The sequence below is a fragment of the Megascapheus bottae genome, chromosome 5, assembly GCF_031878675.1.
Source record: "Megascapheus bottae isolate mThoBot1 chromosome 5, mThoBot2.hap1, whole genome shotgun sequence".
NCBI lineage: Eukaryota > Metazoa > Chordata > Mammalia > Rodentia > Geomyidae > Megascapheus > Megascapheus bottae.
The window spans coordinates 15700570-15717364 of record NC_143513.1 but is presented as its reverse complement, the minus strand read 5'-3'; the positions used below and the strand labels follow the sequence as shown (position 1 = coordinate 15717364).

At 38.9% G+C, this 16795-nt stretch overlaps 1 protein-coding gene across 1 annotated transcript in view; it reads left to right on the top strand.

Moving 5' to 3' along the window:
• The first annotated feature begins 7630 nt into the window (after positions 1-7630).
• The window catches only part of Snx13 (sorting nexin 13), a 116107-nt gene continuing 106942 nt past the window's right edge, over positions 7631-16795 (top strand). The window contains exon 1 of the mRNA XM_090332728.1: positions 7631-7825. Coding sequence (XP_090188854.1) covers positions 7811-7825 — 15 coding nt within the window. The 5' untranslated portion in view covers positions 7631-7810. The remainder of the gene's footprint in view (positions 7826-16795) is intronic.

Below are 16795 nucleotides of genomic sequence, written 5' to 3'. Positions count from 1 at the left end.
GCCGAGGCTATCCTTAAACTTGTGATCTTTCTGCTTCAGCCTCTCCAGTGCTGGAGCCTCAAGTGTGCACCATCTTGCCTGACCACTTAGCCATGCAGTTTTGGACATAGTATATGAAAGGCATATTTTATAATATATTGTCTGAGATATTTACCCCAAATTCCCTGGCCTACATAGGTAACTCTGTGATCTTCACATTGGAATAGCTATCTCTTTAAAGGTTAAGAGAGAAAAAAAATGCAGCAATGGTACTCATTGGACAATATATTGACAATGAAGCATACAGCTTTTGGGTGGGAGATGAGAGGGAAAAACTGGGAGGGAGGGAGGGAAAGGGTGACAGTGTCCAAAAAGAAATGTGCTCTTGGGCGGGGAATGTGGCCTAGTGGTAGAGTGCTCGCATAGCATGCATGAAGCCCTGGGTTTGATTCCTTAGTACCACATAATCAGAAAAAGCCAGAAGTGAGTGGTGCTGTGGCTCAAGTGGTAGAATGCTAGCCTGAGCAAAAGAAGGGACAGTGTCCTGAGTTCCAGCCTCAGAACTAGCAAAAAACAAAAACAAAACCAAAAAAACATACTCTTTACCTGACCTGACATTTGTAACTTTAACCCCTCTGTATATCACCTTTATAATAACAATTAAAAAATTTAAAAACAGATGAAGTGAAATAAAGCAAATAAATGAGCAAATTTCACCATTCGATTCAAAGAGGGGATAGCCAATTAAATAACTTCACCCAGAAGATAGATATCTCTCTTTCAAAAACAGGAAAACAAAACAAAACAAAAAAACATGGATTCTTTCATTCATCCCTTTACCAGTCCTTCCAATAAAAATAAACAGATCGTCTTCAAAGCAGAACATTTATCTCTGTTAGCAACAGAAAGAACACTTCCCCAGCAACAGGAAAACCCAAAAAGGACATCTATTTTTAAAAATAAAATGTGAAGCTCTCAGCATTTTGCTGATTTGGTGAACAAGAAAATATAAATCTTATCTTTTTAAATTAGGTGAATTTCCTGTAAATGCAGAATAAATAACCTGATTTTTTCATGGCATTTACTTATTTGTTCTGTTTTTATATACCTATAATTTTTCCTGACATTTCTGCTGATTCCTCTGTTCATGGCTATTTGCGCATACGGCCATGATAAAATAGGAGGTGTTTCATTTTAAGTGGAAAGGTGGTAATTTCAAGAGTTCATTACCATACGCAAAACAGTTCACAGCAGCCTGTGTCAGTGCTCAGTATCAACGTTGTTGTAAAAGGTGGTGATGAATCTGCTTGTTGAAGAACAGTGGGAGGAAAATGAACTGCCACTTGTTATCATCAAGTATCAATTTTTAAAAAACAGCAACAAAACCTAAGCAGCATTTGCTTCTGAGCAACAAGACATTGTTCAATGAAAAAAATCTCCTGTATTAATGTAGACAGTATATTAATATTAATCTGTGTTTCAATCTCCTAACTTCATAGTAAAGAAACTGAAGTTTAACAAAAGAAGATTTTTCACTTCAAAGTCTATTTACTTTCAAAGGCAAGGGTATAATGCAAATATTCTTAAGCTTTATTATTTATCCCAAAGCCATTATTATGGAACATATATGTATTATTACTTACATTAGGATACACATTACATTGTACCTTTAGTACCATTTTCACTTTAAAATAGTTATTGAAAGAAAATAAGAATATATGTGAAGGGTCAAATCATGCCAAATTAACTATGCCAAATAACATGTAATGATCAAAAGACAGTAACTATTAGACTTATCTTTTTATTTTTACCTTAGTTGTTAAGCTGGTGAATAGAAAGTAACATAAAAGCCGTTTTAATTTTACCCTTCCTCTGCAAAAATGGTTTTGGGTGGTGAGCCTAACCTATATAGAGAGAAGTGTCTTGGTGTGAGTATTGATTTTTTTCCTTTTTTCTTTGGGTTGACAGTAAAAACAGGAGGTCAAAAGCTAACCACAACATTTATGCTACAATGTAAAGGATGGTTGAAAGATTTTTTTTTTTAATTGTCAGGGTGATGTATAAGGGGGTTACAGTTACATTCATAAGGTAGTGAATACATTACTCCTCATGTTTTTCTCCTGCTTCTTCTCCCTTTTCAAGTTGTAAAGTTCATTTCTAACTTATTGTCTTGTGAATATCACTGTTACATTGGTTCATTCTTTGTCCTTTGTCTCATTATCTTGTTTTTAAAAATTTCAGCTTTTAACGTAGCTTAATATAATTGAAGATAAAATCTACAAACATGATTTTCAATTATACAACGGTACTGTATCTACATGTTTAAGCATGTATTTGCATATATGTGTGCATATGCAGATATGTATGTATCACATAGGTACATACACTTGCATGGGTATACATGTATATAAAACTAAATATGTATCTGTACATACGTGTAACTTGGCTTTGTGTCACACACTTGACCATAAAAGCCCACTGGCCTTAGTTTCCTCTCTTTCTTTTTTTTTCTGGTACAAAGTATGAAATCCCTTTGATAAGTGGCCTACAGCAACTTATTGAATCTCTCCTGGCTTCTAAGAGTGATATGTATGATGTTGGCTTGTCTCTTTTCTTGGCTTTAATTGCCTCATTCTGATGCTTTTTGGAAAACTTTGTTTTAAATTTATTTTTAAAAACTTATTTAAAAATAAATGTATCTTTAAATAGATGTATAAAAGGATTTCAACACCAATTTATGGTGCATCTTGGTAATCATTACTCATTGGTAATGGCCTTTTAAATATCTGCAACTGAGAATAAAATGTTTGACAAGTGCTGTAATCCTTTTATTTTTGTAATCTGATCGTATTTGCTTCTAAAAATTTCTTGCTGTGCTATCATTAACTGAGTGACACTCTTTTATTTGAAGATTAGTGTCTCAGATTTGTCTGCTGGGGGTGGCTGGGCTAGGTTCCAACAATTCTCAGGTCTAAGCTCCCTGAGTAGTTAGGATTATAGGTAAGAGCCACAAGTGACTAACAGTAATATTCATAAAATATACCAGACTTTACACATTACAATATACTCCCTTTTACACAGATGTTGCTTCAGAGCCGCTACTGAAGACTGAATGTTAATGCATTATTTGCTGTTAGCAAAGGCCTTATCTTCCCTCAATCTTGAGTTGGTTCAGTATTTCCTCAACAAGCAGCATAAAATAAAAACAAAATATATACATATATATGTCCTGAAATTTCTTACTATTGCCCTATTAATGCTCTTAAGAATTGGATATTCTGCTGTTGCATGTTCTGCGTGCTTACTGTATTGTTGATTCATTCTTTCAATACTTATTTGCTGGCTTTGCCTGTGGATGTTGTTAATGAATATACACACATATATAATATCATTTGATGTTCATCTACTGGTGGTAGATGACACTAGTAACAATACTATGCTATAAAGAAATTATTGTTGGTGATTTAAGCCAATGCTATGCAAATTATGTATTCCAAGTTACCTAGAAGTGAGGATTTTGAAGGTTTCACCACCAACAGTATTTGAGAAGATAAATATACCAATTATCTTATTTGATCATCACATTCTGCATGCATATACCAAAACATCAATATAAGCCATGAATGTGTATAATTTTGTGAAATACTAAAATGGCCTATGATACCAAAAGACCTAAATTTGGCAAGTATTTGCAATTAATTTCATACATTTCCAGTTTCTCCAGAAAGAATGAGGGCCAATTTGTGACACCCTGAATATAAAGAAAATTATTTGTTCTAAAAATCAGACAACTTGAGTATTCTTGGTTTTTATTTTCTTGGTTTAGAAATCATAGGCAGTGGCCTATTTAAAAACACCTCATCATTATCTTTTGCCTCTGACCTCTTTTTGTCATTCTTCCCTGGGTTATACTGACTCAACACTGCTGGTTGGGAATCAAACCTCTAGCAATAAACAACCACAGACACATTCTTATCATGTGCTTCTTCAGATAGCTTGCTTTGTTTTAAATTTCTTATTGATAGTCAAAGAACTCAGCTTTACTGATCACATTCCATTTCCTTTTTAACAGGATATGACTAGGATGTTTTTAAAAGGATGAGGAATGAAATTGCAATCCATTCAAATTGAGTGCTTTAAAAAAAAGTTAGGTGAGTCTCTAAGAATTTCATTAACCACATACACCTATTTTTATACCTTTCTGAAATAGCACACCTTACTTTGTTTCCTCCCTTATTGGTAAATTAACTTCAACTTTCAACTCTATAAAAGTGTAGAGAAGGGCGTAGCTCATAATTCTGTCATTAACATCCTAGCATTCTAGACTCCCATTAAAGAACACAGACTGTCTCAATGTCTAATTTGTAAGAAATTTAGATTCAACACAAAGGATTTTTTCATATATTTTTAATTGTAATTAATAGAAGGGTTACATTATATTCGCCAGATAGAAGGTGCATTAATTCACATACATTGATACCCTTTCTCATGTCTTTGTCCCCATTTCCCTCCCCCCCATCCCACCCCTCATCTTGTTTTCCCCCCTTCCCTATCCAATTTCAAATAACCAAATACAAATATATCCGATATATCAGGTAACAAAGTGAGATACTGTAACAATATGAGATAACCAAGGGACAGCAAAAGAGATGAGAGATAACATAGTACCTTAAGAACAACAATCATTCATTATATGGCTTATGTTTCTATATCCTAGAAGTTCTTTCATTTAGCGTCATACTATATGGTCATATGTATCTAGGTTTTGCTCTATTGCAAATATCTGCTAGGAGAGTCCAAGGTTTCTACTGATTATGACAAATGAGGGAAACCATTGAGCCTAAGTTCCTTTGAGTCTGGCTTACTTCACTTAATATGATTTTTTTTCTAAGTCTTTCCATTTCCTAACAAATGGGGCGATGTCATTCTTTCTGACAGCAGCATAGAATTCCATTGTGTACAAATATCACATCTTGTTGATCCACTCATTAACTGAGGGACATCTGGGTTGGTTCCATGTCTTTGCTATGGTAAATAGTGCTGCAATGAACATCACTGTGCTAGTGGTTTTAGTATGTCCTTGTTTCTGGACAATTGGGTAAATGCCAAGTAGTGGAATTGCTGGGTCATAGGGGAGCTCTATGTTTAGTGTTTTGAGGAACTGCCATACTGCTTTCCACAGTGTTTGAACGAGTTTGCACTCCCACCAACAGTGCAGTAGTGATCCCTCCTGGCCACATCCCCTCCAGCATCTGTTGTTATTAGTTTTCTTGATCCTGGCTATTCTAACTGGAGTGAGGTGGAATCTTAAGAGTTGTTTTGATTTGCATTTCTTTTATAACACAAAGGATTTTTATGATTAGTTTTATTTAGGTCTTCTTTATATGATTTTTTAGGAAATGAGATTCCCATCCACAGGAAACATTTATAATCTACACTATGTAATACTGTAGTATTTTAGATACAAAGGAAAGATCATCAAATAAACAGAAGAATCTTCATGGGGCTTACATTCTAGTGGAACACTGATAAGAAAATAGCAATTATGTTAGGTGTAACAAGCTAGAAAAACAACCTGAAGGAAAGAAGGGAGGACACTAGGGGAGGGGCACGGTTTTGAACTGTATGATTAGAGTAGGCTTCCCTGTCTGTGTTTGGTGGAAAGATCTTTCCAGACAGAGATAAATGTCAGTGCAAAGGTCTCAGGACAAGAGGATGCCCTATTGTTACAGGAGCTGAGAGCCAGCCTGTGAAACTGGAACAAACTGCTTAGCAGAAATAAGGTCACAGAGGTGGGGGTGGGGGACACTAGAAAACAGCTACCACCAGACTTTTTAGGTTACAGAAAGGACTCTGAGAAAATTGGGAAGCTATTGGAAGAGCTAGTGACTGTACCTTGCTCCTAGCTCTACACATTTCCAAATATTAATAGCATATCCAGGTCATATCATGGGCTTTTTCAACCTCAAGTTATGCCTTCACTTAATTTACTGTACCACCTTCAAAATCTGTGAAGAAGTGCTGCTGTTTGCAAAAAAAGATGCAGAAAAACATTCAGGATACATATCTAAGTTACAGTTTGAATTCACTTGTTGGTATCTTTTTAAACATTAATAAGTTACCTTCTCTGCTTTCTTATTTACAGGTTGAAACAGTATCTTTTTTCCAGGTTCCTTGTAGTCTGAAACCTCTTGAATTCCCTCAATACTAAAGTACAGCTTGTATTTTCCAATCTTACTTCCTATTTATAGTCTGCTTATCAGTAACATATTTCACTGTATTGCAAAAATTGGAGTCCTGTGGATCTAGCAATTATGTATAACATGTAGGTAAAAGCAACAAAAACTTTTACTACAATTAAATGGAGAAAAGTCAGGGTTTTTCTCCATTATCTGCTTGAGTGCTTTAGATGAGACTTTCCTCATTCCTCCCTCCTCCTGCTCTCCCCGATCAGGGCCCAACAGAATAGGTATGCACAATATTTGTAATGCCTTCACTTACCCCTCCCCCCCCTTTTTTTTTAACAAACTCTAAATTCTTATACTAAATCTAGCAACGTTAAGACCATTGTTAAGTCAAGGGGCAAAAACTCCAACCAAGGAGAAGGAACTTGGTCGGGTCTGTTTTCCAAAAAAGGACTTTTGGTAACTTTTTTTTTTGGGGGGGGGGGAGGGAAAGGGATGGAGTGGCAGTAGGTCTGTCAGGCTCCTCAACTCAGGCTTCCATTTCTCTGGAAACGTTTCTCATGTAAGGTGCATTTGGCGCTGGGGCTGGGGTTGGAGCTCCTGTGATGGGAGGAGGGGGGGTTGGCACACATGACCACACACACAGCGTGGGTGGGCGGGCGGGCGGATGGACGGACCCCGCCACGGGGGTCACCTAAGCACAGACCCACAGTGCAAACCCATCCTGCGGCCACAGGCTCACTCGGGCCGCACGCATGACTCAAACCGACCCAAGCGATGGCTGCTCTGATGGATCTATCTTCAAGGTCTCTTTACCATGACGGAAAAACAAAACCCGAAACCCTGGCGGGTCAGGGCCTGGCCAATCACCTAGAACCGTGGCGCCCGGGTCAGCCCGGGAAAGACCTCGGTGTGCTCGGACCTGGGAAACTTTCAGACCAGGTTTCCAGACGGCGCGGGGTGCCGTTCCAGAGGCCGCGTCCAGCCGAGGAGGGGAGGGAAGCCCACCATCCCCCCCCTACCTTCACCCCTCCCCATCTCCGCCCACCCCGAGCCTGGCCTTCGGGGCCATGCAAGTTTCTCTGCGTAAGTTCGGCCTCCAGACCCCCGGGATGCGCCAGCTCCGCTGCGCCGTCCGTCAAAGTGTCGGCCTCCGCCGCTCTTGGCCTTCTCCCGGCCGGGCGGACCCGGGCGGGCGGCGCGGGGAAGGCGAGCTCGGCGGCGGTGCGCGCCGCGTGCCGCGCGACCCCAGTCCCGTTCCTGTCCTCCGCTCCCGGAGCGGCCGAGTGTCCCCGGATCCCCGGCCCCGAGGACCCCGTAGCCCGCGCCCAGGCGACGACCCCGCGGTCGCCTCAGCGTCCTCCGCGCGCCGGCGCCATGGAGACGGTCACGAGACGCCGGCGTCCGCGCCGGCCAATGGGAACGCACGCCGCGGGGAGACGCGGACGTCGCTCTTCCAAGATGGCGGCGCGTCCGTCGCGAGCCGCCGGGCCGTGGGGAAGCCAGCGAAGCCGAGTAGAGCCGCCGCCCGGGAAAGGACTGAAGGAACAGTTGCCGCCGTTGGCAGCGGCCCGGGCAGTTTTCGCTGCTGCTACGGCAGCGGCCATGCGGCGAGGCTAGGGAGGACCTCGCTCCCCCGGGGTGTAATGATGTTCACGGAGGTAAGCGGCCGCGCCGGCCGGTGTTGACCTGTGGTGGCCGGGAAGGGGCCGGCGCCGGCCCGTCGGGGAACGTCGCTTCTCCCCGCGCTCCCTGGGCCCCGGCGCTCCACGGCGGGCTCTGGGACCCGAGCTGCGGCGGGGCTCCTACAAGTGCTCACCCCGCTTCTCCTCCCCCCCACCCCCGGGCGGGAGTGGTGCTGACCCGACCCGGAGCCCACACCCCGGGCTGCCGGCCCCCAACCCCCGGGCTGGGGGCTCCCGTCCGCACCCTCCGTCTCTCCTAACTCACCTGCCCCGCGGCCGCCTCGGTTGCTCCGCTTTGTCCGAGGGTCCCCGCTGGTCGGCTCCCAAAGGCTCCGGGGCCTCCACCTGGGAGCTCGCCCGGGCAGTCCGCAGCATCCTGGGTGGGTGTTTGTCCCCGGCTCGGAATGGTCATTCCTCCCCTCCTCCCCATCCCCTCCCAACACACTTGGCTGCCGCTGGTGTAGTTCAGTCCCACCGACCCCCTCCCTCTCGTCCCCTCACCAGCTTTCTCTTAGAAATCGTGGTCATTCATAAAGTTTTGCCTAGGATCTGCCCTTCTTCTCAGTGCCCTCTCACTCCCCCCCCTCCCCAGTCCCTCTCTTGCTACTCGTTGAGGAACAGTTTTCCCCTTTAGCTCTGAAATAAGAAGTAGGGCAACAATGATGAGCCAATCAGTTTCCCTTTTCTCCTGTCCATTGCCAAAAAAAAAAAACAACAAAACAAAAACAAAAACCCAAAACAAAACAAGACAGGAAAATAAAAAAAGCACGGATTTGGGATTTTTTTTTTTTTGAAGAAGTGGAGTTTGCCTTTTCTACTTTAAGAGGAGGAACTCAGTTGGTGCAACTAGTTACTTAACCCAAATGAGCAGAGCTATGTATACTGAATCCTGCAATGTGGACATCGTTGGATGTAAACTGCTGAAGCTTGTAGGTTTGATGAAATGGGCTCCTCTGAATGGCTCACTTTAGGGACTTGGAGGGTCCTCACGAGAGCGACTGGTTTGGGCGTCTTTGTGAGCTGACCCTCTTAGTTCTGAACTGCCACCTCATAGGGAGAGAGACAATTTAATTTGCAATGGAAAGTATCTCATATGGACCAAAAAGGAAACAGGCTGTGGACCAGCCTCTTTTGTGTCAAAAGCTTCCTTAGACTTTATTTCCCAAGTCTTTGGAACCTGGTCAACGCTGAGAAACATCATACTCTGGTGTACTTAACCATTGCATAGCTTGATGATGCATTTGGTAAATCCCCACTGGTTTATTATTACTTTGGAGCTATGCATTTCCAGTAGGTAGAAGTTCATTCAACAGATTTTTTTTTTGCTAAGAACTGTGGTTATGCAATTTTGTTGTCAGTAATACTAGATTTAAAAGAAAAAGATATAAGTAGCAGTTCTGTTTTTACCTTAAGTGTGATATTTTGGTGAGAACAGTAGGTCTTATTTAAGTTTTCTGTGTTATCTCTAGTGTATGTCATGAAAGGATCTTTTGATAAAGTCATCAGAATGGTGTCTTGTAACCCAGTGGTAGTGTCTTCCTTTGGAAAGATTAAACATTGTACTTGTCTGTGTTTTCCTACAACGTTAGGTCAGGTCTTGGGGAAAGTAGTAAGCTATACTTTTGTGTTTTGTGTGTACATTGCACGCACAGGTTTCTAAGTGTCAAAGCCAGGGTTCTCGCGTTGGCAGTTGCCACAGAGCTATTAACCACAACTTTAGGTTACCTTTGCATGGAAAACCTAGATTGACTCGTACTTGGATGCCATTTCTGACTTTCAGCAGTGATTATATAGATTAGAAAACTGAAGCACAGAGATTTGTCCCAAGGTCAAACAAGTTTGTGACACAGTTGAAACTGTAATCTCATCTTCTGGTCCCTCTGTACAGAATACTGACCATTTTGCTCAGCTGCCTTTCCGCGAATAGTTATAGGTTCCCTTGATAGGCCTTAAAACATGCTACTTCCTTGTCTGTATAGTGTCTGTAGTTAAAACTAAAAAGGGGTCATTACATTACATTTTTTGCTTAATTCCTTTTCTTATATCTTAAAGTCTTCCCCCCCCCCCCGTAAATCTTAAACATTTTATATATAAAGTATACTAAGTACTAGTAGGTAAAAATCGCAGTGTGGAATTTCCTTTTTTCTGTATCTTTTATTGCTTTGATTATCAAGTTTTAGTGAGATTTAATTCACACTAGATCTCAAAATATACAAATAATATGCAGCACTATGGAAAATTCTCCTGTCTTTATGTTTGTTGTATTCAGGAAGTATTTTCTGTGCTAAGAAAATAGTGATATGAACTTTGTATCTTACTGTTCTGATAAATGGTATCTGTATTTGCTATATAAAAAAACAGGTCCAGAAAGTTAAAAGAGCTTCTTTAAAATCTTATAACTACTGATGGAATGAAAGTAACACTAAATCTCTTACTCGGAATTATGTTTTTTGTATTGAATATTAATAAACCAATTCTATTTTTCTGTAGCTGAAATCACTTCTGTTTAGGGCTTTAAAAAAGTCAAAAGTGGGGATATTAGATATGTAGATTATAGCAGTACTAATAAACACTCGTATTCAACTTTTCAGTCTCTTATTTGTTAAACTGTATTCTTAATTGAAACCTTATCAGAAAGAGAAGCCATATAAGTTATCCATTAAGGACTGTTTTAAGGCAAAAGAGACAATTACTCAATGAGGATCTAAATGTACTTTGAAACCTGCACAAGATATTAGATTAGTGTGAATTGAAAGTTCGGACATAATTACATAGTTCTCATTTCCTGCTTTTTGGCTTTAATTTGTATATAAATTAATTAACAATTACTTTGACAACTTGCTAGTTGTATTTACACATTTGTGTCTTTTTAATTTTCCATATTTATATGATGTATTTGGAATGTCAAGTTATTATTTTTTTCTTTTCTTTCTTCTGTGTTTATTCCTTTAAGGACTTTCTGCTTTCGGTGGTGGTTTTTTTTTTCTCCCCTGGTTGTGGGACTTGAACTCAGGGCTTGGGCATTGTCTGTGAGCTTTTCCTCTAGGCTTGCATTTTTTCTGTCGCTTGAACCACAGTACCACTTCTGGTTTTCTGGTGGTTAATTGGAGATAAGAGTCTCTTGGACTTTAGTGCCTGTGCTGGCTTTGAACCATGATCCTTAGATCTCAGCCTCCTGAGTAGCTAGGATTACAGGTGTGAGCCACTGGTGCCTGGCTCAGTGTTTTTTCTATAACATTTGGCAAAAATTTTGCCCTGATATATTTGAAAACTGTTTTTCCACTTTCCACTCTTATTTCCCCCCCCCCTTTAAACAGTAAAATTTGTCTATCAAAATTAGGACGTGACATGTCTTTTTATATTTGAGAATTGTCTCAATCTAAATTTTCATAACAGACTATGATGAAACATTTTCAACGAAGTTTCATTAACATACTATTGATGTTTCAGAAGCTATTAGGATTACAATTCTAGGGACTTATTACTGAGAACTTAAGGTATAGAAGTAGAATGAAGTTGGGGGCAAGTGCTACAATACTAGCCTTGTACCACAAAGCTCAGGGACAGGGCTCAGGCCCTGAATTCAAGCCCCAGGATTATTGTAAAAAAAACAATTACAAAAGTAGAAGAAAAATATGGCTAATTGGTTTCACTGTGGAGGCATGAATATGCCAGGTACTAGCTGCTCATGGCTCAACTTGAGGGGACCCTCCCCCAGGCTCAGTTTGAGCCCCTGGACCAGCACAAAGCCACACATAGCAAATAAAAATGATAATTGTTTGAAGTTATTAGTTGTTGTATATGTGGGACATTAAATGAATGTTCAAAATAGTTTATATTTGTGTTAAATTATTTCCAACTTTTTGCCTTTTTGATAATACTGACTGTTGAGTCTGAGGTTAAAATATGGGAAAAGGCACAACTTTCAATGCTTTTAAAATCTTAAGTTAATTATTCTTAAGGGATGAAAAGGTTTTGGGTTTATATAAGCTTGGAGGATGTTTGTCTAAAGAAAAGTTAGGCTTTTTCTATAGGATGTTTTACTTTTGATGGGTGGTGATTTACTCACAAAGTGGTAGAATTTGCAACATGCTGTACAGTCAATTAACCATAGAAATCTTATTTATAATTAATTTTGGGAAATCCTAAAGCATACTAGATGGTTTATGCATTAAGAATGGTCTCTGAATTCTAAAGTTCTTAAAGAACACACACACACACACACACACACACACACACTTGAGTCTCGCCCAGAAGAATAAATTGTGCAAAACATATGTTTTGCTTTTTTGATCAATATATTCATGGTGAAATTACTCTTGAGATGGATGAATCCATAAGCTACATCAACTTTTTAATTATTAAATAATGACACTGTAAAGGCTTCTAACTAAAACAAGAAGTCCTTCGGTTCATTGGTATTCACAGGAAAGTAATTTTTTTTTTTTTTGGTAGGTCATGGGGCTTGAACTCGGCCTGGGCGCTGTCTCTGAGCTCTTCAGCTCAAGGCTGCTGCCCTTCCCTTGGGCCTGGACATGGTCCCTGAGCTCTTCAGCTCAAGGCTGAAGAGTTTAATTGGAGATAAGAGTCTCAAGTCCTTTTGTGCCCGGGCTGGCTTTGAACTTTGATCCTCAGATCTCAGCCTCCTTTGTAGCTAGGATTACAGGTGTGAGCCACCATGCCTGGCTGGAAAGTAGTTTTTAAAGAGAACATAAGGCTATCATTATGTAAAGTGAATGCTTTGCTACTCCACATATAGCCTTGTTTACAAGTTGAATTTTGCTAACTTGTCTTCAATAATTTTTATTAATATTTCATATGGATAATTTATACACTTATGGTACAATGTGATGTTTTGAAATACACATCCAATAGGAAATGAATAACATTCTGTCACTTTCCTTATTTTTGTTTGAGACGTTAGAAATTTAGTTATCAAAGTGTATTTTCTTTGACAGAAATCACTCTTTTTCATTAATCTCAAAATTTCTTTCTCCAGTTTGTCTGAAACTTTGTAACCTTTGACAAGCAATTTTGTATTTTTTTCCTATAGACTTTAGTAAATGATCATTTTCTATCTACATCTTGAGTTCAGTTTTTAAAATCTGCATATAAATGAGATCCTCAGGTTTTCTTTCTTTGCCTGGGGTATTTTACTTGACCTAATGTTTACCTTTATTGTAGCAAATGTTCTTTGTTCATCTGTTTGAAGGACCCGTTTGGTTTTGTCCTTAGGTTTTGGATATTATGAATAATACTGCAGTGCATGGAGAAAAGTTGATACTCCTGAATGTGTAAAGGTGGGATTGGTGGATCATATGGTAATTCTATTCTAGAATTTCTAGCCTTTTGGTGCCATTTCCAAGGCATGAACTGAAGGCATGGGTTGCCCTTGACCCTTTTTGGTCAAGGCTAGCACTCTACCACTTGAACCACAACTACACTGCTGGCTTTTCTTGCTATTGTAGATTGGGGATAAGAATTTCAGAGGGATTCCTGCCTGGGCTGACATTGAACCTCTGTCCTAAGATGTCAGCTTCCTGAGTAGCTAGGATTATAGGCATGAATCCCTCAGCACCTGGCTCTATTTCTAGGTTTTTTTTTTTTTTTGAAACTTACATGTCATTTCTATTACCTCCAAAAATATATAAGAATTCCTCTATTTACCCATAAATAACATCAGTTCCTTGTTGTCATTTGAGAAATGTTTGTGCATGTTCTATTCCATTTAAAGTGGATTGTTTTATAATGGAATCATTAGAGTTCTTAAGTATTTTGTTTTGCTTTTTTATTTTAAAATTGTTACCATTAAGTAGGTGTTGAAAGTGATTATAATTCTGCAAGCCAGGTTATAAGTACAGATGTTATCATATTATCTGACATATTTTGAGTTGCTTGTATTTTGTTAGCTAATCTCAGGTTTTGTTCTATTCCAAATTTTTGAGAAAGGTTATACATGACTGTACTGAGTATTTTTTAATGTTTTATTTATCCAATACATATATACATTTACCGCTCCCCTCTTTTTTTTTTTTTTTTTTGCTTGTTTGCTTTGGATAGCATCTCACGGTCTAGGCTAGGTGTCATGACACAGTTATAGGGCTGGCCAGTAACTAACCATGTGATGGTAAAGCTAAATGGTTTTCCCTGAGTGAAGTTCTCAGGGTATAGCTTTTTGGACTTGTTTGAAATGAATTATTTCACAGCCCATCAATTATTTCCTCCTTACTTGACAATAATCTAGAATTAACTTTCTGTTTCAGGATTTGTTTTAATTTTGATTACTATACAGGTTCACACCTGTAATCCTAGCTACTCAGGAGGCCGAGATCTGAGGATTGTGGTTCAAAGCCATCCGGGGCATGGCAGTCAGTGAGACTCTCCAATTAATCACCAGAAAACCAGAAGTGGCAATGTGGCTCAAGTGGTAGAGTGGAAGCCTTGTGTTGAAGAGCTTTGGGGCAGCATCCAGGCCCAGAAGTAAAGCCCCATTACGGACCAAAAATAAAAAATTGAATATTTAAGAATACCTTAAATATTAAAAAAAATCTTAAAGTTTGGGAGAAAACTTTGAAATCACATGGACAGTTTTCCGATGTTTTAACATTGGAAAAGTGGTTGAAATTGAGCAAATAAATAGGCTGGAATCATGGTGGTGTGTAATTAAGTTAGTTGTATTATTATAGTCATGAAGCAACATACAAAATAACCTATAAGTTGAATGTCATAAATGGTGACTTCCAACGACCCCACTTTTTTGTGATGAGGTGTTGGGAAATTCCTGTCAACATAATTGTAAACATTAGTTTCACTGTGAATAAATTGAGGAAATAGTACCTTGGTAAATTCATAAAAGGAAAAGCTGTTTAGGATAAATGTTACAAATTGGGTTATAAATTGTACTGGAAGTTGATCTCTGTGGGCTAATTCATTGACCCACATATGAATATGCCTATTTTTAACTGGGCACATGCTAAGTTCTAGTTGGAATGGTGAGTCAGTTGAAGAAACCTTTCCAGAAATCGATCAGGGTTAAATTTAATTCTCTGGCACTTTGGCTATTGTCTTTGATGTCTGTTTTCAGAATAAAATGAGTAAAACATTTAGAGGATGAAATATTAAGAGCAAGTAAAAGTTGGAATACGTAGTCTAAAATGTAAATGTTTCTCAGATTTACTTTCCTACTGAAGACACAGCTACTACTAGTTTGGATGCTAGAGCAGCTTTGTATCTGAAGAGTCTTTTATCTTTGCTGCTCTCATTGCTCCAATGACATGGGAATAAAATTCTGTATTTGCTCATTCATTCACTCATTTATTAGTGTTGGATGTCAACCCATCCATGCCTCACCCATGCTATAAGCAAGTGCTGTTCCTCAGGCCATATGTAACTTTCTTTACTTTTCCTTTTCGGAAAAGATTCATTAGGTTTCCTTAGCGTGTCTTACTAACTCTACTGAATTCTATTACCCTAGTGAAAGTAACCTTTGATACCCATCTCTCTATATTATGTATCTGTTTATGTACTTTTTTTTAAAATAGAGTGGACACTCTTGAATACTGAGTATTCTCTATATGGTATCATTTGGACATACCCATTTCCAGTCAAAAAAAGTTGAATAAAATTTTTAGGTAGAAATGTAATAGTTAATTTTTCCTTCTGGGGAAAAGCTGCTTATGTTATCATTTAGGTATAGCCAGTTATAAGTGCAAGAAATATGGGTGTTTTGCATCTTGTAATGCTTGATATTTACAATAAGTTCATAAGTACCTTGTAATATTTTATTTCTGATCTCAGTCTAATGAAGCTGATTTTCATGGTACACTTTGTGTGACCTTTTTTTCCCCCATATATTTTTTTATGTAATTAATAGAAGGGTTACATTATATTCACCAGACAGAAGGTGCATTACTTCACAAACGTTGATACCCTTTCTCATGTCTCGGTCCTGTGTGACCTTTTGCTACCTTGAAATTTTTTTTTTAATTAAAGAATTTAGTAACGTTGATTTTTACATCATATTTTAAATGACAAGTTTAACAAACAAGTGTTCAAGAAGGGAATCTATTTACAATCATACCTTGAAATTTTGCAAATGAAAAAACAAATGAAAAATTTGAGAACAGGTTTCTATAGGAGGTCATTTGCTAGCATAGCTTCCTGACTATAGTATTCACACTACATTATGAATGATATAAGGTCATTTTATCCATTGATACCTCTGCTGTATACAGAAAAGTTCAATGAAATAATTTTACTCTCTTCAAATTTAAAAAAGTTCTGCTTCCCAAGCCAGTAGCCACCCCACAGTATGACCTCTACTTCTCACTGTGGGATGCAAAATCTCTCTGGACTACAAAAGCTGCCTGCCCATCTGGGCTCTTCGCATGCCTTGTATTGGTGGTGGTAAGGCCCACCACTGCCTTGGTCCTCAAGTCGTTGCTTTGTGTTTGATTTTCATCATCCTTGGCCTCTCCTCACTACTCCCTGTATCATGTTGTACATTTCATGCGTTTGAGCTGTAACGTTTTCTGAATACAGTATTCAGAGCTGTGTAAAGCTAAATGCGCACAAATCAAGTGTATAGGTTTCATGTCATAATGAATGCATTTTATAATTCAAATGGTGTAGATTTACAATCTGTATTTTGTATCTATTTATTTGTAAACCTTGTGATTGTTTTAAAAAGTTTTTATTTCTATTCTATTTAGATAAATGATTTTCTGTTCACCCTTAAAAAAAAAATTCTGCTGGATGGAATTCTGTGGTGCTGTCAGAAAGAATGACATCGGCCCATTTCTGAGGAAATGGGAAGACCTATAAAAAAATCATATTAAATGAAGTAAAGCCAGACTCAAAGGAACATAGGCTCAATGGTTTCCCTCATTTGTCATAATCAGTAGAAACCTTGGGCTCTCCTAGCAGAGATTTACAATAGAGCAAAAC